The following is a 25,142-nucleotide window of genomic DNA, read 5'->3' as shown; positions in this document are numbered from 1 at the left end:
ACAGCCTGCATTACAAAAGCAGCAGCAGCAGCAACTTCAGTGCACTACAAAGGATCCACCTGGGCACAGTGCTGAGTGCAGGTCGCCTGTCTCTTAGCAATGTTTCAAGTCTATTTTCTTCTATTTTCATCATAGTGGGTGTTGAACTCTCAAGAAGCCCAGTGACCTATAGTCAATACTGTACCTGAACACATCCTGACACGCAGGCTGCTGATCATACTACAGTACAGTACACTTCAGTGAGTGGACACAGGTACAGGGATGATGGTGATGGATCAGAGACCTTGATTTTCACTACCTTTCACAGTCACATCCCAGCTGATGACCAAAACTATGACAAATAGGATGGAACCTTTAATCTGTACTGATGACTTTCCCTTCAAAGGGACAACGAGGAGTTTTGGAAAAGCAAAGTGTTTTCACACTACATTTATGAGCCTCCGCACGCACCATGACATTCTTTGACCAGCGTAAGACAGACTCATGTTTTCATTCATCAAGAATTAAAGTCAGAGGTTCGAAGACGATCAGATAGCGTCGTAGTTCCGACCATAAACGGCGATTCGGCGGCGTTATTCTCATGACTCGCCGGGCAGCGTCCGCGAAACCGAAAGTAAGGAAACGCTGGTCGACTCGCCCAGCGTTTCCGCCACCACTAATAATAACAACATAACGATAGAGACAAAACGATATATTTATCGAAAATGGGCCCATTAACAAGTGTGGGTAACATAGATTCATCCACATTAATATGAGACTTTTTTATTGTCGCAGAATTTTTCGTTCTGCCTCTGGAGAAACTCCTCGTTGTCCCTTTAAGTCACTTTTGAGAGGAACAAGGTATTTGAAATTTGAGGTGCATCTATCACAAAACACACAAAAAAGTACCTTATGTTAAAAAAAATGTAACTTCTCTTCCTTAAAACATCTAAATATTGTTACGCAGAGGAACAGTCCATAATAATATATAATGTAATCTATATTTTGGTTTGCTAAAAGTCTAAGAATGATCTATGGTCCACGATATGGGTTTAAACTTAGAAGAAAATTCTAGACTGACACTCAATATGAAAAAACTGTTCATCTCTTTAATGTTTAAACTGTACTACAATTCAAATATATATGACACTTATCATTGTTGTCAATCACTTTGGTCACAATACTTGTGCTATCTTCCAGTTTTGTGTGGATGTATCCATTATACTGTCCATGGTGTGTTTGTGCTCATGGTGTGTTTGTGCTCAGCTTCCATGTTATGTATGGGAATTTATGTATATATTCTGTTTTACAGCAGAATAAAAATCTAACTTACTAAAAAGGAGCATACACTTACTGTGGGCAGTATAGCTAGGGAATATACTATAGCCCACTATATAAGTGACTTAAGCACTCTATTTCATGAATTAAACAAACTTTAATGTTTGATCATGAATTGGCACCTTTAGTGGGGAATTTTTAATTCTGCCACGTGTTCCTATTGAATAGTACATTACTGTAACTCCTCTCACCTCTGCCTGCACCCTTATATGCATTGAGACTTTGAGAGCAAAATGTGAAGGAGAGAGAGAGAGAGAGATTTCAGAGGTTACTTTTGTGAAGTGGTAGAACTGAGACCAAAGTGAGAGATGGAAAGAAATCAGAGGAGGATTACGGAAGTGAAAAACATATTCCCTGAATAAATAGGATCACAGCCAGGAGAGAATAAAGAAAATGTCTTGCTCTCTCTCTCTCAGTCTCTCTTTATGTGACTGTGTGTGTGCTGCCTGGGGAACGCAGCCTATATAGTGCATCAAACTGACATCAGAGAGATGGTGCACCACACATGCAGATGGTGGGGAGGAGAGACACAAAAGCCGAGCTTCACCGACAGCGACAGTCAGCGGTGTTACAGTGCAGAGTGACTGACAGTTACAGTCCGCTGTTATCGAAAAGGAAAAAAAAAAAAAAGTGAGGCGTTACCGTGGAAATCCAGATGTGACCATGATGCAACAACCGGGCTCCATCTGGTCTACACATGAATACTTCAGGAAGCTTATTCTAATGCTGTCAGGTAAAACCGCAAACAAACGCAGCACATTAGCAGTCAAACACTGCTGCCGGAGGGCTTCACACTCACCTTGAGTGGCGATGAAGTGGTTTGATCGCTGGTAACCCTGCGTGACAGAGACAGTGGAGGAAAGAAAGAAAAAAAAAGAAAAAAGAGAGTTAATAATTACAATGATGAAATGAGACGCAGGGACCTCTAACTCTCATTTCAGCCCTTCCATCCATTCTCTTCCTCCGTTTTCAGCATCAAGTCATCTCTTATTCATCTCGCCTCTGCTAAAATCTCTGCTCCTGCTTTTTGACTGAAGACGTTTCAGCAGCCGTGGTGGAAACTGTGCCGTGCTGCCCTGGCTGATGGTGCTCTGCTTAAAATACATTAGCATATGTAACCGGACATGTTCTTTTTTTTTTTTTTTTTTTTGGATTGTTTAGGTTGGGTGAAGGATCACACTTGAATTATAATGCATAGAGAAATGGAATACATTTTTTTTAATCCTTTTTTTCTCTCTTTCTGCCTCTGAGCCAGGTCATTACATGCAGAGTGAGGGAGCTGCATTTCAAAGATGGCCTGGCGTGTGGGAGTTTGCACGCTGCCATGGCTTCTGATCAAAGGTAGATTGACAAGTGAGCGATTGTGAGACAAGTGAGTAATTCCACCTGAGTGACAAGTGACTGATCTGGCTGTCTCCTCTCTGCCCGGCTTGGCATTAGTGCTGTTATGATACAGTGTGTGTGCACGGTCTAGGGAGGCTATTAGTGGCACCCTGGCCCTTCCACCACCACACAGAGCCTGTGTGCTGAATGCAAAGCAGCCAAGCATGATAGATCCTCCTGCATTAAGATTAGCGTGCCCTCTCATCCCTCACGGCTAAAGTGATTCCAACTGCTGTATACGGTAAACATTTGTACAAATATTGTACACTGTGTGTAGCCGATACTGTACGCCTCCCACACCTACAAACACACACACACACACACACACACACACACACACACACCCACGTACACTACACATATGCACTATCAGCCAGAAAGCCACACAAATTACATTCCATAACTGTCATGCCACAGAGAGAAGTTGAGATGGATGGCCATCGCTATGAAAGAGTGCAGCGACCCTCATTCCCATGAGCCTCTGTTGCTGAGTTTCCCTGGGCCAACCGGTTTCCTGTCTGTCACCTTGGCAACTGCACTTTCCAAACAGCAGGCAAGCAGAAAAAACATCAAGCAATGTCAATTCACAATGGACTGGAAAATAAAAAATAAAAAATAAATAAATAAAATAAATAAAACATGCAGAGTCATTTGAGATGTGGAACTCTTATCAATTCTATCAAAAAAAGAAAGAAAAAAAGTGGAAAAACAACTTTCAGTTTGTTTTGCGTTTCACTCTTGCTACCACCTGTGACAAGTTAATGAACAGCTGACCTTCGTGTCTGCAAATAAATGAGCTCATATTTATCACGCATCTCAGAGTCACTTGTGAGAATCCTGCTGAAACTTTTAAGTGATAAAAACAAAAAAACAACGCGTCCCTGGGAGCACTGGGGCATTAGAGGGAGAGCTGAATAAATGACATCATGGTTTTGCAACACCTACAGCTTTTTTTTAAATTTTCAGTTCAGGTTAAAACTGTAATCAACAACTTTCATTTAAAGAGACACAAAATATAATTGTTTGTGGTTATAAAACAAGAAAGTTAAAGCCTAAGAGATATTTTGACAAATGATGAAGTAGCCTACACTAATTAAAGAAAAAGAAAAACAATGTAATTTAGACTCAGAGGAACTCATCTTATCACTGCTGAAGCTACATTCCCACAAGGACATAGAAGCAGCAAGAGGTCATTCCTGAAGTAATCTGGGTGGAGCAACTCCCCCAACCCCACAGAGCAGAAATGCTGTCACAATGTGGTAAAAGCATATCCATGCTACTCCTCTCTTTCCTCTGTCTCCTGCTGTTACTCTCTGCTGGTGCTCCCACTTCAAGAGCTGCAGACTGGATCTGCAACTGGGCAAAGCACCTATGCTCACTTATTACTGCTTATTAATGTCAGAAGCTTATTACTTAGCAATATCTGTGCTTACTTCACTGCTGTCACTATTATTAACAGCAGAGTGTGATTCTGTTTGAGGTTTAAGCTTTTACTGTTGCCATGATTCTCTTGGTGGGAATTGTTGGGTCCTCTGTGAATAATATCGGTCAACAAAAGTTGAGACCTCCTTTAAAAAGTGCCTCGAGATGAGCCTACTACTGATGCTATATGAATAAAACTGACTTGAGCTCAGCTATCTATAGTGCTGCTATAGTGGCTAACAAATGCTAGGATGTTACTGGCTTGGTAACATGTGAGTGGTTAGCTAGGAAGCTACAATACTTTTCAAAGAAATAACTGCAGTTACTAAGTCACCAAACATCAAGCAATAGCTACACCTGACAATGATGCAATGATGTCATGGTGCTATGGTTTCACTTAAGTGAACTTTGATAAGCATGTCCTAATTTAAAACTGCAATCTTGCTGACCAACAGAGCATAAAGCCTATATATATATATATAACTTGTATATAACTTATCTGTGTTTATTTTATACCGTTTTATATTTCTATATTTTAATACTTTTAAGCATTATTTGTATTACCTTGTAGCTATGCTACACTGCAACAACCAAATAAACAGTCTTATGTCAAAGGGAAATAGTAGGCTACAGCAGTTGGCAAATTATCATGCTTTAATTACTCGCTAAATGGCATTTGAGTCAGGTAGCCTTACTGCTTTGCTTATGTGGCTGGCTAATGCTATCATGTTAACATCTCCCTAGCGTCTGAATGGTCAGCCACACTGTTTCACAAAGTTAGGCCTTGTCCACATGGAAACAGAGTTTCACCCAAATTGATCCTTTTGTCATTAGTTTTGAAAAAGTTTTCCGTAAACACATCATCGTTTCAACAAATATCTGCGTACACACGTATCCACTGAAAACGACTCAAACCGCTGTAGTAGGCTACTACATAAGCTAGGCCTGTGTGGCGCTGTAACGCTGCCATATCTAAACACCAAAAACAGAGAAGAAAGAAGAAGAAAGTTCCCCCGCTGTAACTGCAAAATATTATGAGTATGTTGACTGGGAGTCGTGTCATTGTAGATTTGACAATTGATGATGATTAAACAGGCGCGATTCAGCTGCAGTGTCCACGGGACCATTCAGTAGTCGGCTGTTGTTGTTACGTCCATAGACTGTATCGGTGTGGCTCAGGTGACAGGTGAGAGCGGTGGGGGGTATGACAGATCTGTTTTGGGTGTCTACTGTAGCCTACATGAAAACGCTGGGGCGGTGTTTTGAGATTTTCCCACTCTGGGACCCATTTCCCCCCCCCGAAAATGCCGTTTCCATCTGGACGAAATGCCAAAACCATAAAATTCTTATGTGGATGAAACCCGTATCCGTATGGAAGGGCTCTTAGTCTCCAGTATTACATCTACTCCAGGGAAAGTGATGAATTTTGCAGTGCTACTTTTCCACTTCTTACTTTTCTCTGAGATGCTTGATAAGTATGGATCTGGTGTAACTGTGGTGAAACTGAGAGCAATATGTGAAACCTATGTAAGCTACCTCTAAATATTTAGTTCTGCATGCAGCGGATTTTGTAAAGTTTTTCATAGTTGAGTCTATCTACAATGCGTGCCGAGTCGCGGTGTGTCTACCTGGCTTTGTCCTGACCTCATCCTCTCTACACTGTTGCACGCTCACAGTTCAGAGGACAATCTGATGTTAAGCAAGAACTCCAGGTGAGCATCTGACTATGGATGACGGAGGACAGAGAAGCTGCTGCGGTGTGTTTCCAGGGGAAACACCCAGGGGGGGAAGCAGTGATGGCTAAAGGCAGAAAGGCTCAGCAGCACAGAGCAGAAGAGGGAAGGAAGATCTGCTGTTGGAGGGAAGCCATGACTGGCTGGCAGGGACAGCGAGAGAGAGAGGGGAGGGAGGGGGGTGGGGGGCAGCGTGAAAAAGGGAGAGGGGATGAAAAGAGATGAGAAGCAAGGTACTTACTTCCCTGTTTATCCGTATCTAAGAGGTGCCAAAAGGTTGAACAGGGAGGGGGGCAGAAAAAAGAGAGAAAGAGAGAAAGAAGGGAAGTAGAGGGGAGGAAACAAGAGCTAGTTATTGTGATTAAAAGAGCAGGGAAAGAGGGTAATGAAATGATTAGAGAGCAGCTCGCTTTGAGGACCTGTGGAGAGAATTATGTTCACAAACCTCAAATCCTCAGACTCCTACAGTAAACTGCAACTCAGGTTTTACACATACCAGTTATTCTAAGTAAAGTGATGGACAGAGTGGTGAAGTAGCAGGTGACCAGATTCCACTTACAGACATGCTTTGTTTTATATATTTAAAGGGATAGTTCAACATTTTGGCAAATTGGCCCATTGCCATAATCCCTATAGTCAGAGCAGTAGGTTTGTTACCTTTAATTGTCGGTGCAAGGTGTTTTTAGAATGGCTGAGCAGAGGCGTGAGCTGCTCAGAGCTACGCTACGGAGGCTAATCGGATGTCTTGGTTTCCCTCATCAAACTCATCAAATACACAATCCAACAACTCCAAAACGCTCTGGTGGACAAGTTGCGACCTGCACATTCACCACGCTATGAGATAATAATGGAAGACAAAGTTGTTTTAGAGGTAAATTCATGAAAAATAGCTGATGCGCGTTCCCGTCAGGGGCAGTTTTCCTGCAAGCTGCCGCTGCATTTGCCTTGAAAACAACTCTGTCTCATAACGTACCATTATGATCTCATAGCGTGGTGAATGTGCAGCTCACAACTTGTCCAACAGAGCATTTTGGAGTTGTTGGATTGTGTATTTGATGAGTTTGATGAGGGAAACCAAGACATTTTCCATGAGCCTCCGTAGCGTAGCTCTGAGCAGCTCGCGGCTCTGCTCTGCCGTTCTAAATATAGCTTGCACCGAGAATTAAAGGTAACAAACCTACTACTATGACTATAGGGATTATGGGCCAATTTGCCAAAATGTTGAACTATCCCTTTAAGTGAAGTGATAGAGTGGTGAAGTAGCAGGTGAACAGATTCCACTTACAGACATGCTTTGTTTTATATATTTAAACCACAATCTACAACTGATCTGACGTTTAGTGAAGCTGCTGTGGTATTATTACTAATAGGAAAAATGCCCAGATCTACTTCAGTAGTTGAAAGTCATCCGAAACCAAATTGTATGAAATCATAATTCTCCTTTCAGATGACACGGAGGAATAAACTGGGCCATCCTGCATTCTTTTGGATGAAACACAAAGACGGGGCAAAAGGCAAAGATAGATACAACATACTGAGTCTGTCTTTCAAAGAAATGAAGCCGTCAGATTTTGTCTGCTTAGCGGTGGCAGCCGTTACTTCGTCGTCCTCATTCCCATTTTATCTTACGCCAAACAAATTACTGCTGCTTACCAGCTCGAGTGTAACAGGCATCACTTTCTCTAAGCACCAGAGCAAGAAAAGAATCCCTTTGGTTAGTGGGCGTTCAGAACAGCGAATGCAAAATCCTTTAAGAAATGAGTGGGTACGGTGTCACTTTTGTGTTACATCTGTCAGCATTAGACGGCAACAGAAAGAACATCTAAATATTTGACATAAAATGTGATGTCTTGCTACCCATGCAAAAGAGAAAGGATTGTGTAATCCTACATGGCATTGAGAGGGTGGTGGAAGTTTTTTTTTGTTGTTTTTTTTTGCTTAATCTTTTTTTCTTTTCTTTTTTTAAAGCACCATTTATTTCAACCTTGGACTCATCCATGAATCATCTGGAATCATTTCACTGCGGCGTTGTGATGCCAGGGTGTCTTGGCTTGACTTGCAAGTGGTGCTGTCGATGGCACGGTTAATGACACAAAGGTCCTTGGAGCGTTTATACCCAACGGCATGCCTCGCGGAAGAGTAAAGAGGGGATAAGGTGGCCACACAAAAGCACCGGGGGAGCACATGGACATCCCGCTTTAACCGATGCCACCCACATAACACTCATTGGAGCTCTGGCCTCGTCTGCCCACTTTACATTCCCTTTTGTTCTGCAAACAACGGCAGAAACAAAGAGTCCAATGCTGAATTCAGAGACCGTAACAACCCTGGGAGGAGTGCTTGGGTAGGCTGTGCCAAAAAACACACTCAAGACCGACGAGAGCTTTTCAGATGTCACCTTCAAGTGACCCTTTTCCGTTTACGAGTGGGCAGGAGAGATCCTGGCCTGACCTGTGCGAGGGAGAAAGTGACTGTCCTTCAGATAGCGTTGGTCCGGCTTAATGCGAAGCTGCCAAGACAGGTTCTGGCAGCAGCGCATCACTGCTGCTGGGACCGGAGAGGCTGCCTAAGATACTCACTCGAGCTGAACTGTAAGTGAGATCAAAATATCTGAAAGTAGATGAAAGGATCAGCTGTCCGATTCCCACGCAATGTCGCCTTACTAAAGCATTTGGGGGAGTCATGTGGCTCTGTAACTTCAAGCTTATGGGCTCTTGTGGGATCACTGGGGTTGCTGTGATAAAATCTCACCTTAAAGCCTGCATTTACTAGAATGCATATTTATATATATATATACAGTTGCAAGAAAAAGTATGTGAACCCTTTGGAATTTTTCTAGTTTTCTGCATTAACTACTTTGCTTTCCATTGCAGGCCTGAAGTTTGCCACTCCAAAACACTAATGTGGAAATGTTTTGTGGACTGATGAAATTAAAGCAGAAGTAAGTGGTCCGGTCGTTTTCGCTAATGCTGCGTTCCAGGCAGGCTTTTGAAATCGTAAATTACAGCTTCAAGTCACAACTTACGACTTTGTAGCGTTCCAGGCAACCCACTCGTGTTTTTCCGACCTGTTTTACCGGTGAAAGTCACTATAACGGCCACTCGTAACTTCAGACCGGTGAACTCGTACCAGATCGAACTGGTACGACTTCACGGTCGGAAAAATACGAGTTGCCTTGAACGCACCATAACAGTCCTCGTCCCTACGTCGCCACATTCACGGCGTCCCTTGGCTGCACACACAGCCCTGCATGCCGTTCTCTCTCCTCATTGGATAAAAACTGTAGGATACGATAAATGTTTTCTCTTCGGCTCAGAGCAGAGCAGAGTGACTGACAGACCCGTGTTTCAGTCCAAACACTCTATGTAAGTGATTGCTGTCGGAAGATATAACTATTTAAGACTTATATTAACACAAATATATCACTTACTTCTGCTTTAAGATTTAATTTTTGTATTTTTTTATTTTATTTTACTTTACTTTATTTGTAAAGTGCACATTAATTAACATTTCTGCAAAAGTGCCAGTGTTAGCCAGAGGCTAGTTTTCAACTGCAAGATGTTAAAATAACATGTAAATATGCCGGATTATAGCAAAATGCTAATTTCCGTCCGAAGTCCCAATAACCAAAACAGTTCAACAGCAGCACACATTACACATAATATAAAAGAGAGAGAGAAAAATAATAATATTTTTTTTTTTGTATTTTCTTTTATGTGCGTATGGTGTAAAAATGTCACTGCATACCAGCATGTAAACATAATATCAGAGGTGAAGTATGATGGCATGGGGCTGCTTTGCTGCCTCAGGGCCTGGACAGTTTGCCATCATCGAGGGCAAAATGACTTCGAGAGTTTATCCAGCTTCCTACAGGATAATGTCAGGGTGGCTGTCCACTTGATGAAGCTCAGTAGAACGACCCTATACATTGAAGTAAATCTACTATCTAGATAATCTAGAGTAGCTTCAACAAAATAAAATCCACCTTTGGGAGAGGCCCAGTCAGAGCCCAGACCTGAATCCAATAGGGATACTGTGGAATGAGCCATTCACACCAGACATCCTATAATAACATGGCTGAGCTGAAGCAGTTCTGTCAGGACCAATGGTCCAGAATTCATCCTGAGTGTTGTACAGTTGTGATCTGCAGCTACAGGAAACGTTTGGTTGAGGTTTTTACTGCCAAAGGAGCTTCAACCAGTTATTAAATCCAAGGGTCCACTTACTTTTTCCACCTGCACTGTGAATGTTGAATGGATATGTTCGTTTAAGACATTATTATGGTATTAGGTTAAGCACATTGTGTTTGTTCATACTTGTGACTTAGATGTAGATCAGATCACATTAAATGACTAATTAATGCAGAAATTCCAAAGGGTTCACATACTTTTTCTTGCCACTGTATATAGATATATATAAATATAAACTGCTACGTTGTGGGCAGAGTTGCTAAACGACAGTTCGGTCAGAGTGATGGAGAGTTTGCACACAGCATGTGGAGTGGAGATGCTCTCTGGTCCACCACAACAACAAAACAGCATCAGTCTGAGCTCCGGAGGCGCTGCAGGATCAACACAGAGAGATGTACTGTAGGAGTAGAATGCGAGAGAGGAGGAGAGAGACAAATGCAGGTGACTTACGTCTATGTAGTTGGCATTGACATAATCAGAACTGGGGTCTGCGAGGAGAGAGTGGAGTTTGACCCGATGGCGATCATCTGAAACACAGAATAAACAGGATTTCTCAGTGGATGCATTAGTTCTTATGAATAAGAAAGACGGCAGAGTTCATATAACATGACTGTATTAGAGATATGGCTGTGGATTCTGGCTCATTAACACTCACCCTAACATTAACACCCCATAAGTGACTCAATGTTTCCTTAACTGTATTTGCTATATGTATGAATGTGTCTGTATATATGGGACTGCCATGGAAATGTAATTTTCTGTGAAGAATCCAAAACAGGGGTGGGCAAACATTTTGGCTCAGGAACCACAATGAGTTTTAAATTTGATGTACGGGCCGGGCCACTATCAGATACAGTAGATGAAGAGTGTTTGTGTGAACTATTATAAATGACATGTAAAAGCTATTACCTAGAAGTAAAAGAAAACGTACATCCCTGTTACATTCTGGTTCAGTAGAACAGTGTTGTTGGTTCCCCTTTTTTGCCAGTGCATCAAAGTTTGCGGTCTTTGCTATAATTTGGACAATTTTGTACCAATATTTGACAGGCTGGATTAAAAAGCCCAATGTGCTGCATAATGCCCATCTGCCTTATAGTTTGCCCATGTCTGATCAATAAAGTACTCATCTCATCTCATAAACACTAATGAGTAACACTTTATTTGACACACATTATAACCATACTTATAATGAGATATAATGCAGTTATAACACTGTATAACTATAGTTATATAAATGATGTATGTATGTATTATAATACATTATAATTGTTAGTAACTTGCTGACAATGCCCACATCGATAATGCATTATAGTTATGTGTTATAATTGTCTAATAAAGGTGTATAACTATCATTATAAACACTCATAAATTATCATAAGGCTTTATAACAATAAGCATAATACATTCTAGAGCATTATAACTCCATTATAATACTTGACCTTATAAGCCATTATAAATTGATCTATGATGTGTTATGCTTATTGTTATAACTACATTATAACTCATTATAAGTATGGTTATAATGCGTTATAGAGATAGTGTTACCCACTAATGCAATGAGTAAAAAAAATAATGTTCATATACTTTTATCATAAAAAAGCTCAATTTATTACAATAACCATAATATTAATGATATTAAATACAACAACAAATACAACATGGTGCCTTTCTGCTTTAACCTTGATCATAAAGTCCTAAAATATTATCATTAAACTAAACAGTCACCTTTTCTTCTTCAAAAAACAACTTCTACAAAAAACCACAAAGATTAATTTTCTACAGGCTTATTTTTGTGCACAAATTAAAAAAATATCTCTGATGGTTCTGAGTATATCTGCTATCAACTCAGACAAATCAAAATCCCTTTTAAAGCCACTGCTGATAAGTATTAATCAAACCTTAACTATGTAACTTTTTTTTTCTTTTGCCTACAATTAACAACCATTCAAGCAGAGGTAAAAAATAATTATTGGGTAGCTTTGGCTCACTCACAGGGTACAGGCAGTGGTGCCGTTTAAATGGTAATCTACTTTAGTGTGCAAGTATAAAAGGCTATTAATGTTTCTCCCGTAGCCAACAATGAAAGAGCTGGAACGAGGCCAAGTAATAACAGCATCAACATCTCTTCCTTGTAATTTGCTGGTTAACCCTGTAGGGCTGCGCGCGGTAAATACTTACGGCTAAGCAAGCTATCGTGCCGTCCTTTGGTCTTGTCTTTCTTTTTCGTCACGTCCCAGCCGTCAAAGAAGCTCTACAAAGTGAAAGACACAGATCACAAGTTAAGTTTTAAAGAGAGACATTACAAGAAACAAGAAAAAAAAGCGAGAGGGAGGGGGGAGAAACGTCTTTGATGCGTCTTGAAAACTCACAAAAGAACCGACTTTGTTACCCTGAGGTTTTGTCTGCAGCGTCTTGCCAAGTCATCAGCAGACATCTGCCACGACGCGGAGGGGAGAGACCGAGGCTGAGAGATGACACGCGGCACTGAGCGACGGCCGTGGCCTTGAGAGGGGACGACTCGGCCCCGCTGCACTCATTCTCATTCCAGACAGACTGCCAGACTTGCTGCTTGAAGAAGCCACTGCTCTCTAATACCCCTGCGCTCAAACTGCTTCATTCCTGACAGCTGTTTATAACACCCATCTACTAAATCTGCTGCCGCTGCGGGACGAGTCATTCAATCAGAATCAATATTATAAGCATAGGAAAATGGGGCTCGAGGAGATTGCGTGGACCTGGCTTGAGTTGTGTCATATTCTGTTGCACTTTAAGTCCCAGTTTGACCTCCCCTCCCTTCTCCATCTCCATCTGTAGTTCCATCCAGGCTGGTTGTAGTGGAGGAGGCGCGCGGCCTCTCATCTGCGGCCAAAGCAATCCCCTCCTGTGCAAATGGGAGAGCAGCTGAGACCCCCCCGAAACCGAACCCGAAGAGAAGCAAGATGAGCGGCGGGGATTACATCTGCCACTGGATCCTGAAAAGGTAATGCCTGATCTAATCCTTCTTAACACACCTGCCTTTGTCCAGCAGCGCCCTGTTATTTTCTGAAGCCACGAGACCATCCCGCTCACCTTCACGGAGCTTTAGTCGATTTATTTCTCTATTATCTTATCGGCTAATTTCACGAGGATCAGAGCTTTAAAGCCCCTTAACAAAAAAAAACTTGGACTCCAATCTTTCTCGATAAATATTCATGAGTAATTATGAACCAATCAGAGTTGGAAATCAGGAAAAAAAAACATTTTTTATGTCATTAGTTTAACGGGGAAAAACATGGCTGTTCTGCTTTATGAGAAGCGACCGACCGCGACCTGGTAACATGAGCAAACAAGCCCAACTATCATGGGATTTATATGCAAATACAGCTAAATCCTTGAGGTTTTGCTCATGCTTTTGATATGCCCACAGACAGGTGCAGATATGAGCACGGTCAATGGATGATCTGCCCCTTCCTTTCATGCTACAATTAGCGGACACATTCCGCACAAGCACACACTAGAAAAACAATACAATAGAAGCTCCTTTGTTTGACTGAATAACAAAGACAAAGAAAATAGTCGGCCGCAACCACTTCACAGGAACAGGGCAAAGGATAGCCAGCGCAGTACGTGACAGGCGGTCCCAAACTTTCAGATTGGACTGTTGCCAACGTGGGAAAAATGGCAAAATCCATATCACACGAACCCACAAAGACCTTTGTGGCCAATGTGGATGAGGCAAGTGTGAACTGTGCTTTATTTATTATTATTATAGCATCATTAATTTTTTTTTCCATCTGTGCCTCTCTAGCTCTACTGGAGCAGGAAAAAAAACATAGGAAAGTTTGATACCACTTTAGTTTTCCAGGGCGTTTTAGAATGAAAGTGTTTCACAGAGTCATTAGCTTTCCAACTATGGACACTAGCTACTTGATAACTAGTGTTCAGTGCTGTGCAGGTGGTGCACTGTGAGCTGTTAACCATTGTTTTCTCTCTCTCCTTTCACAAGAAACACTGATTAGTGCTACAGTATTGACTAACTGGGACAATATCTTTCAGACCCTATCAAGTATTTTACACAGACCTATTAACGTAGATCCATTGGTGGCAGCTCTAGGAATTATCACCTAATGAAAAGCAACATGGGACATACAGAAGTATGGTTTCGTTTGTCGGCGTATAGCACAAAGATTGATTTTACTCAATTGGAAACAAAAAGCAGCCCAGACTTAAATGTTATGACAGATGTACTGTAATGAGACATTTAGAGTTGGAGAAAATACGATTTTTTACTGAAAAATCAAGAATAGAATCTGGCAGCAATTTATTGATTATTTTAACCGCAACATAACTGCTCTTAACCATCCATATGAAAGGAAAGACAGTTGTTTTCTGCTTTGTTAAAGGGATATTTCAACATTTTGGCAAATTTGCCTATTCATAGATTTCATGTGACGTCAGACAGCGGTCGCAGCGCCATCTTTAGGACCGACTTGCAACAGGCCGTCTATCTGTTGCACCGTGGGCTGTGACAACAAGTCTCACAAAAAGAGTGGATTCACTTTTTTTTTAATTACACGGCTCTATTGAATGCTGCATTCTGATTACATTCTGGTTAATTACACTCTGATTCTGTATTTTACGGTCTGTTATTTCTGTATAACAGACTGTTGTAATGTAAAACACATTATTGCTAGGGACGCTGCTCTGGTCAGAGTAGAGGAGAAGAACTATGCAGGATATTTACCTTATGTTTCATTTTTACCATCATTTAACAGCTTTGCACTAATTGTGATTAGGAGTGGAGGCTCCTTCCACACTGTGGCTGGAAACCAAACCTGCGATCAAAGCCTCTGAGCCGGTGTCACAGCTCTCATCTCGGTGGCACCACGACTTTGTGACACAACCATAAACCATAATCTCTTGTTTAGGACACATAAGACTACACAAATACACACATCGTAACATGTATATGACAATCCATCAATCCACTGATTGATTATCAAAGGCTTTGTTGAAAACAAATGCACACGACCGGGAGCAGGGTTAGCAAAACAGCGAAGTGACCGGACTTGCAGATGCACTAAATGATTCATCTAATAAATCTCTAACTCCTAAACCATGTAATAAGTGGGATAATGTAGAGCTAGTCTGTTGTTATGGAGAAATAAACCCCCTCAGGATCTATGAAACCCTGACATTTGTGGTTTATATAAATATATACACACATTAGACATTTTCTTTTGAACAAATCACCTTCATCATATTCCCGTGTGACCTGTTTGTTCATTTTTTATTCTGAGATACTTAAAGGGACAACGAGGAGTTTTGGGAAAGCAAAGCGTTTTCACACTACATTTATGAGCCTCCGCGCGCACCGTAAAATTCTTTGACCGGCGCAAGACGGACTCATGTTTTCATTCATCAAGAATTAGAGGTTCGAAGACGATCACATACCGTCGTAGTTCCGACCATAAACGGCGATTCAGTGGCGTTATTCTCCTGATTCGCCACAAAACCGAAAGTAAAGAAAGCTGGTCGGCTCGACCAGCATTTCTGCCACCACTAATAATAACAAATTAACGATAGAGACAAAACGATATATTTATCGCTCTGCTTCCTCTCCTTGTTTACCCATAGCACCCACACATTAACAAGTGTGGGTAGCGGAGATTCATCCACACTAACGTGAGACTTTTTTATAACCAAATAGAAACTCCTCGTTGTCCTTTCATTTAATTACCATGTGTAAATATGTACATGTATAATGTTTGTATTTCTGTCTATCATGTATTATGTTCAAAATGAGAAAAATCAATAAAGAGAGTCAATAAAGGAAGCACTGATTAGTGAAGCTTTACTTTACTTTATAGACATGCACATACACTGCATCTTCTGTGCATACTACTATTTTCTATCACATCCCAGTGATACATCAAGGGAATTAGAATGAACCCTCGGCACAATATAAATAACCCGCTATGTGTGGGGCCTTCCATCATAACATTAGGGTGCACACAGCGAACCCAGACAAAGACAGAGCTTCACCCACTGGGGGGCTGCCTCAGTCACAGAGGGGTGACACATTTTCTGTCACTGTGCTTACTCACTGGCTGTGGTTCCAGATGTGGGCTTCAATGAATGCAACATGCATGTGGTGCCCTCCCCACACCAAGGCCCTGAGTCATTCACAACCCCCCCCCACCCCACCACCACCACCACCACAATGTGTTTGCGATGTCTGATCAATGGCAGCAGCAGCATGACCCTGTGGGAAATAAGGGTTATGAAGTCTGACAGCAGTGTGCGAGCCGATCCCCTTCATCTTGTTTATTTCTCCAGGCGATGGGAAGGCAGAGCGAGGAGTGAAAAAGTGACCCATATATTGATTTGGGAGGGGTGTAGGGGGTGGGGGGTGGGGGGATTTTGTTGGCCCCTCAGGGGATAGCTTAATGAATCGAAAAAGTGCATCTGGCTTCGCGCAGGTGGAGGCGCCGCAGAAAGACTCATCACCACCGGTTGATACAGAGATATGAAGAGAGGGGAACTTTGGAGCGCGTAATTAGTCCACGCAGCACCGGGACGTTCAGCACATCTGCATTATCTCTGTAATGTAGATGAGTGAAAACAGCACTTTACAGCTCGCACATTAATATTTAACTCTCCATTTAAGCTTTTTCAAAGTCAAAGGTAGCTGTCTGCAGTGAGCTCTGTCCACTTACTGCACCTAAAATATACCAGGGACCATCTGTATTATTGCTTTTCTGCTGTTTCTCCCAGCTGGACAGAAGGGTGATGGAGGTGTGTGAGAGACACCTGTGAATAAAAGCACACAGGTCCAACAAGCCACGTGTCCGACAGCAGTCCCTGTTTACCTGACTCACAATCACACACATAAGCCTGTGAAGCAACAGTAACGTAACATGAAATGCTGTGACTTGACCAGTGTAACAAGTCCATTTCATACTCCGCTCTTCTGTTGACAATGACCTCATGGAGCTGCATGTTCAGCTCTGCTCAGATGCTCCTACTGATGTATCACCACTTGACTTTTAAAGGTCCTATTTTGTTCATAAAAGTGGATGTACAGTACATGTGATTGATGAATTAAGCCTATTAAAGGGACAACGAGGAGTTTCTATTTGGTTATAAAAACGTCTCACGTTAATGTGGATGAATCTACGTTACCCACACTTGTTAATGGGCCCATTTTCGATAAATATATCGTTTTGTCTCTATCGTTATTTTGTTATTATTAGTGGTGGCGGAAATGCTGGTCGAGCCGACCGGCGTTTCCTTACTTTCGGTTTCGCAACGAGTCATGAGAATAACGCAGCCGAATCGCCGTTTATGGTCGGAACTACGACGGTATGTGAACCTCTTTGAACCTCTGACTTTAATTATTGATGAATGAAAACATGAGTCCGTCTTGCGCCGGTCAAATAATTTTACGGTGCGCGCGGAGGCTCATAAATGTAGTGTGAAAACACTTTGCTTTTCCAAAACTCCTTGTTGTCCCTTTAAATCATTGGCTGTGTCTCAACTTAAGGGCTGCATCCTTCAAAAGATGCATTTAAAGGACCAGTGTGTAATAATTGGCAAGGTTTATTGGCAAAATCCTAATACCTATGTATATATGTATAATCAAAAATCAATCAGTCAAATTCAATACATAATCCACAACAGATCCTCAGCCTTAGCACCCCACTCTCCCCCACCATAGCCCTGCTTGGTGACCTCTCACCCCAAAACATCTCCAAACATTCATCCTCATCTCCCCAACCATTGCCAAAAAAAAAATCTTACTCAATTGGAAAGACGGAACAAAACTATCAATAAAACATTGGTACAATCTGCTAACTGAACGATCTAACACTAACACTCAATTCTGGAAAGATTTACATTCACCATAAAAGACAATATCACCTGCTACAACAACACCTGGTCCCCATTTATGCACTTTATCCAAAGCTGATCCCTCCAAGGACTAGTCAACACGGTTCATCCCTTTATTTTCTTCCTTTTTATATATATGTATAATTTTTTTTTCTACTCTCTTCTCCTTTTTACTTCCAACAAATTCGACACAACTCAAGATTGCCAGCTCGATACCCCTTATCACAACCCCCCCCCCCCCCTCTTTATTTTGTTCTGTTTGTTTGCTCTGTTGCCCCTCGTCCCATGTACTTGGGACACCATGTACTGTCCCATGTACTTGTCTAACTGTCCTGTAATGTGTGCATAAAAAAAAAACATAATCCACAACACTTGTAGCTGCTGCTACTGACTTTGTGATTGGGAGATCGGAGAGCGGTGGGTGGATTAACAGGTCAAAACACAACATCAAAACTTAAACATGATTTGTGTGCTGCAAATTAGATTTTTAAATGCAGATTTTCTTGTTGTCAGATCAGTGTTTCAAATCAACATGATTCCTTAGTCTCTGGTGACATATTGGGTGATTTTATGATTACTTGTCATAGATTTCTTATAGCTTTAAAGTTCACAAGAAGATATTGCTTAGTGAAAGTATATGCATCAAGGTGAGGTGAGGCAGTCTCCCCCTGCCATCTGTCTGTTGTTTTATGTTACAGGTATAGAAACTCTAAGGTATCCATGTTGAGGATTCCCAACACACCCTGCAGGGGCCCTGTGGAGGTCGGTCAAGTTTGTCCGCAACAAACTGGAATAAATCATTTCTTTATGGACCTGGCTCAAAGCTGGAAGCACAATATCGCGTCACGCCACTGTGAGATCGTTCCCAATCCATCCTGCTCACCTCGTATTCCTGTTTGAAGCCGTATCCCTCCGCCGTCTTCATCTGGTTGATGTGCTGCAGGAGGTCGGCGACCCTCACGGCGGGGTGCAGCTGACCCGTGTGATACGGCGAGCTCTTCCTCCGACAGTGGCGGTGCGGCGAGCCTCCCAGCAGGCTGCTGGACTCGTTGACGGAGCTGCGCTGCTCAGCTGGGAACAGGGACGACATGCAGTTAGAGCCACGTACCACTAGGTGCGTTTCCATTACCAATAGAAATGTCCAAAACGGTAATGGAAACAATCAAATAAACTCAAATATTGCTAAGACATTTTTACGCTCTCATGAGGTGGGTTTTCAGATGTATCGTTATAAAAGTGTAGAGTAAAAGTGTTGTGGAAACACTATTTTTGGTTCAAAAACATCACACAGCTGATTGAATGTTTCCCGGGTCGTCCTGAAATTTTGTATCCATAGTTGGTCTCCCAGAAATTATATTATATTTTTAAATCTACTACCAACCTCTTTCGGTTTTAAATATCCTTCTCTTTTTCTTGTATCTCTATTTATGTTATGCAATTGACCAAAGGTACATAAGAATAATTATAAGTAGTATAACTTAAAGGGACAACGAGGAGTTTGTATTTGGTTATAAAAAAGTCTCATATTAATGTTGATGAATCTACATAACCCACACTTGTTAATGAATCCATTTTTGATAAATATATTGTTTTTGCTTTATCGTTATTTTGTTATTATTATTAATGGTGGAAATGCTGGGCGAGCTGCCGGACGCTACCTGGCGGGTCATGGGAATAACGCCGCCAAAGCGCCGTTTATGGTCGGAACTACGACGGTATCTGATCGTCTTCGAACCTCCGACTTTCATTCTTGATGAATGAAAACATTCTTGGCAAGACGTCCATCTTGCGCCGGTCCAAGAATTTCACCGTGCACGCAGAGGCTCATGGGAAACGTAGTGTGAAAACGCTTCGCTTTCCAAAACTCCTTGTTGTCCCTTTAAATTATATATAATATAATAATATATATCATATATACATAAGGGCTTTGCCTTTGAGCAATCAAGCGCTGTCTTTGTCTTCTGTTAAAAACAATAACAGCAACAGCTGTAGTGGCAGCTGAGATCGCTGTCCCATCACCATGGAAACACAAGACGGTTAAGTCCATCTTCCTCAAAGTGAAGTCTCTTGGGACAAGAATTTAAATGAATTACGGGATATTGCAAGACTATAGACTTTACGAGATAAAACACCTTTCAATGGAAACACCTGCCAGCAATTGTACTTTTTTGAAATTTTAAAAATATCGATTTTATTTTCCAAAAACCTGTGATGGAAACGCAGCTACTGACACACAGACTGTTTGTTTGTTATCAATGTAAACTCAGGAAGAAAATTCCAGGAGGCAGCTGAAGCAAGAAAAAAAAAAAAAAAAAGTCAGTGTTTCCACAGAGATGTGAGACATGTGAGTGAGTGACACTGCAGAATATCCAAACAGACAAGCGACTTGCAGGAGATTTCTCTGTTGAGAGCACCTTATGGTCTGGCAGAACAGATTGGATACATGCTTTTGAGTAAACATGGCTGAAGGTCAGGGAGGGAGGGAGTTTCATCTCAATAGACACTTTCTCAAGAGCACCCATATGCTCCTCACTGTCTTACTTCGCGCGTTGCAGCCGTGGGCATCCATGAAGGAGTGGGCCATCCTCTCATCCTGCTGGAGAGTGCTCTGCTCCGTCATGCTGCAGTCTAAAGAGCTCAGTTTCCGACTCTTCTCCTGCCTGTAGGACATGGCTGCCTTGTTTATGGCCACCTTCTTCCTACTGTAGAGATGCAGACACAGAGAGGCAGGAGGAAGAGAGAGGAAGAGAGAGAGGAGGAGGAGGAGGAGGAGGAGGAGGAGGAGGGAGGGGGGTAGTAATAGACAGAGGAGAGCAGAAAAGAGGCAGAGTGAGAGAAAGACAGGCAGAGAGATAAGGAATAAAGGAAAGCAGGACGGGTGAGGAGATGAGAAATTGGACTGAGGGGAAATATAAGGGCTACAAGATTGAAACTGGACAAGGAGGAAAAACCGAGATTTGGTGATAGTAAGAAGGTGTCGGGGGGGTGGTGGTGGTGGTGCAAAAGGAGGAGGATGAGGACAACGAAGAGGAGGAAGTGTGGTGTGGTGAGGGTGGGAGTGGATGGGGGGGTTGGGGTGCGTGGAGGATGGGCTGAAGATAGCGATGCCTATTTCCACGTTGGTAAATCCTGGGACTACGAAGGGCAAGCAAGGGGAGAGATGGCGTCAGGGTGGGGGGAGGGTGGAGAGAGAGAGGAGTAACTTACGGGTAGTAAGGGTAAGAATAGAAGTCCCTTCTGATTAGCATGACGGAGGAGGAGAGGAGAGGAGAGAGAAAGAGAGAGAGAGAGAGTGAGTGAGGAGAGAAAAAAAGGAGAGGTGACTAATGGTTGGTCAAGATGGGCATCAAGAGAGATCAATGAAGATGCTCGGTGCGTTGGGATGTTCTCAGCAAGCCGCCGTGAAGCAGGACACAGCATAGCAAATGAAGACAGGGCTGGATGCACGCCAAAACTCATCTCAACGTCTTGGATCATATCTGATACATTACAGTAACATCCAAAATACATAAACACAAAGGTCAGTTCAAGATGTAGACGTAGACAGCCTCTAAGTCCAGCTCCGCCGGCTCATCCTCGTCTTCATAACAGTATAATCAAAAAACTGACACGCCGGCCTTTAGCCAATCACTTGTAAGCTGTCAAACTTGAAATGTGTTCTCTCCCTCTGCTGTCATTCAGCTGTCATTTCAGCACCGTGAACATTTCCTGATCCACCTCCACCAGCTTCGGCCCTGGATGTCTGACTCCAGTCTCCAATCAAAACCGTCCAATCAGAAGTTCCCGTCTCATCAGGACGTTCCAATCCTCAAACTCCAGTCTCATCTAATTGGTAGGTTTCCTCAAAATGTTCATTTAAGAGAGTTTAAAATGTTCATTTAAGAAAGTCTTTTTCCTTATCTTGGTCTTACTTTCTTGACTTTCAACAGATGGTAGCCTCGTTGTCTGGATGTTTGGAAAGTACTGTTGTATATCTATATGAGTTATTAAACCATCCCATTCATTTATTTAATTTTTTCTACACCTTTAGTTTCATTGACTTTCATCTCTCATCAGTTGTTGACACAGCCTGTTAGCATTTTATCAAGATGGAGACAATCATTCATTTCCACTACGTGGTACCAGCTCGACTCGACTCCACTCTCCCTTTTTGGGTTCCATTAAGCTGCGTTCACACCGGACCTTTTGTTTTTCTCACTGGCGACGAGTTTACATGTTAAGTCAATGCAAACAAGTGATTGAAAGTTTAATCGCTCAGGCGAAATAACGCTGGGGCTCCGAGCGACAGCGACCGAGGGATTTTTTGCTCTGTCGCTCGAGATAAGAAATCCCAACTCTCCGGCCGTCAGTCGCTCGTCGCTCAACGCTGATTGGCTGCCGTAATCTATGTGTAACTATGACAACTACTTGAAATCATGGAAACGTAATACAACTCCGCCGGTCCGGCAGAGCAAAGCCGGCTTGACGTTGTATGGCGCTTGTGGGACTTCCACAACTGGTGAACGGCGGCAGCAGGTAAAATGTCAGCTGTGCTGGACCAATACAAACGGGAAGAAAAGAGCGACTGGAATCGCTTGAATGACGTCATCAGAGCGATCTGTTGTATCGTTCCAAAGTGACGAGCGACTGCAGCTGAGTGACAGAGCGATTTTTTTGGAGTGACACGAGCAACAGCGACAAAAATAAAAGGTCCAGTGTGAACGCACCTTTATAGGTTAAAGTACCTGGAATCTGGTACCTGGTTCTACTTTTCTGGTCTGGAGACACTAAAAGGTGATGTGAACACACTGCAGACCACTGACTGGTCGAGAATCGTCACTGTGTCAGTAATGTGCCGCGTGCATGAATCTCCTGCACGACTAAAAGCAGTTTTAATTCCCACTGTTGTTGTTTGAGTTGAGTTTTGCTTTGCAGAAAACCTTTTTTCATTTATGATTCTTTCCCATTCCCTGCATTGCGAGCCCCCCACTGAATATTCTGCTGCGTATGGGATCTCTGATTTTCTGCCTGATTAGAGAACCAAAGCACATTAGCACACAGAGTCTAACTTTGCACATGCAGACTGACAGTATTTTGTGACTGAACATAAACATGTCTGCTCCTGTTTGCCCCCATGTGGCTGTCTGGCTCCTATTGTGCCCGCTAGATTGGCCCACTGAATCTTATCAGTCACTGCCTTCTCCCAGACATCACCATTCATTCCCTCTCTATTCTCTGTGAGAAAATTCCTCGGGGCAGAGGATCTCCTCCCTCCTAAAAAAAAAAAAAAAAAAAGCAAAAACAACCTTCCTAACCAATTACTAGTCCATCCACTGGCACCTCACAGCTGCTCGCCTCATGTAATTGGGTGGGCAATGGAATAACATGCCCCTTGATGAAATATTTCACACTCAGATGAGTGTTCCGCCATCGCCCAGCGAGTGGAGGAAGAATACACTGCAGGTGCGATCGACGACAGAGGTAATTTGCAGGTGGAGAGCAGCCAGCGATGCCAGCGCGAGAGCGGAGCTGCATTTGAATGTGCTCAGCCGACACGCAGACCTTGAAATTAAAAGATGAGATGAAACACAAAGGCTTTGGCTGAGGCAGCGGTGGAAGAGTTTAGGATTAATGCTCTACCATTCCACTAACTCTGCTTGTAATTCACTCTCATTGCCAAATGCTTTCCTCAATAGACCCTAGCTGCCAAGTGGGATAGAGATAAATTTACTCCTTCGGATGGGGCTGTGCAGGAACAATAAGACTTAAAGCAGATATCATCGGCACGGCCGTTTCGGCTAATGCTGTGTTCAAGGCAGGCTTTTGAAACCGTAAGTTACAGCTTCAAGTCACAACTACGACTTGGTAGCGTTCCAGGTAACCCGTAGCTCGTGTTTTTACCGTCCTGTTGTCTGTGAAAGTTCCCTATAACGGCCACTCGTAACTTCCGACCCGTGAACTCGTACCAGATCGAACTGGTATGACTTCACAGGAAGGAAAAACACAAAGTACGAGTTTCCTTGAACGCACCATGAGTTAGCAGCCCCCGCCCTTGTCAGGCATCAATTGGTCCTCGTGCTACGTCACCACATTCACGCGCATCCCTTGGCTGCACACACAGCCCTTCATGCCGTTCTCTCCCCTCATTGGATAACACTTGTATCCCACAAGGAAAATTTTCTCCTCCGGTTACAGCAGAGCAGAGTGACGGAGAGACTCGTGTTTAGGCTGAAATACTTCATGTAAGTGATTGCTGACGGAAAATAGGACTATTTAGGACTTATATTAACAAAAACATTCCACTGATATCTGCTTTAAGTCTGTAAATGTTTGACTGTGGAGAAAAAAAAAGGTCCGAGCCGTCTCCCGCACGTCCCACTGCCCGGCAGACACTCACCCCTTCTTCACGATGATGACGATGGCTCCCAGAAGCAGGATGAGGACCACCAGGCCGCCGGCGCAGGCCCCCAGGATCAGGCCCATGTCCTCGGCATGCTGGGACACCTCCAGGGCCCGCTTCGAGTCCTTACAGGCAGCTGGATGTGACAGAGAGGTCGGGAGGAAGAGGAGACAGAGACTAATTAATCACATCTGATTGCAAAAACTGATGTCAGTAAATCATTGTCACAGGCATTTTAGCGTAATTACAATAAACAAACACATCGATTGCCAGTTAGGCTGACAGAATGTGCTGGTCTTGATACTTGAAGTCTTTTTTTTTTGGTTAGTTTATTGTTTTGGTTTCATTTGTCCAAGTTGTGAGGTAGATATTTCTGTTAATCCACAATGATAGTGAAATAAATTAGACCATGATGGTCAAACCTGGGAAAATTTACAATGGCTACAACCGGAGGGCTTTTAAAACTGAAGCTAAAAACGTATCTATTTTCTAAACAGTGAAGTAAACTAAGAATAATGTGTTCCCCCTGGTAAGGCAGCATCTGCAGGCCCAGATGCTGCTAAATGGACGTGAGAAAAAGCAGCCATGTTTTTGTGCAGTTTCAGTGTCGCTTTTATGGTTTTCACAGTTTCTTTGTTTGCAGGTGGAAGTGATGATTAGAAAAGCTGTTATGACTGAAGTTCACTTAGATATTGATACAGTAAAATGAAAGCTGAGAATTCACTGGTGTTGCATGACTGTAATTGTCTAATCCTCATTCTCTCTCTCCTGATAGAGACTCAAAACCACATGTGAAGACTGTCATCCAAGTGAAGACAGACATAAACAGCCTCAGAGCAATATTGA

The 25,142-nt window shown here is 42.6% G+C and overlaps 1 protein-coding gene across 11 annotated transcripts in view; it reads right to left on the bottom strand.

Moving 5' to 3' along the window:
• Positions 1–25,142, bottom strand: part of ptprua (protein tyrosine phosphatase receptor type Ua) — a 266,297-nt gene that overhangs the window by 42,193 nt on the left and 198,962 nt on the right. For 2 of the 11 annotated variants that reach the window (XM_085792302.1, XM_085792294.1), the window contains 8 exons: positions 24,294–24,432; positions 21,125–21,154; positions 20,459–20,619; positions 18,801–18,988; positions 12,224–12,296; positions 10,496–10,572; positions 6,097–6,114; positions 2,117–2,153 (listed from right to left, as the gene is read on the bottom strand). In XM_085792302.1, coding sequence (XP_085648428.1) covers positions 2,117–2,153; positions 6,097–6,114; positions 10,496–10,572; positions 12,224–12,296; positions 18,801–18,988; positions 20,459–20,619; positions 21,125–21,154; positions 24,294–24,432 — 723 coding nt within the window. The remainder of the gene's footprint in view (positions 1–2,116; positions 2,154–6,096; positions 6,115–10,495; positions 10,573–12,223; positions 12,297–18,800; positions 18,989–20,458; positions 20,620–21,124; positions 21,155–24,293; positions 24,433–25,142) is intronic. The other 9 variants (XM_085792303.1, XM_085792297.1, XM_085792304.1 and 6 more) reach the window with 6 other exon arrangements.

Source organism: Trachurus japonicus, chromosome 11, assembly GCF_045865225.1.
Source record: "Trachurus japonicus isolate A0001 chromosome 11, Traja_1.0".
NCBI lineage: Eukaryota > Metazoa > Chordata > Actinopteri > Carangiformes > Carangidae > Trachurus > Trachurus japonicus.
Note: the sequence above shows the minus strand (reverse complement) of the source record. Positions and strands in the feature narration are given on the sequence as shown.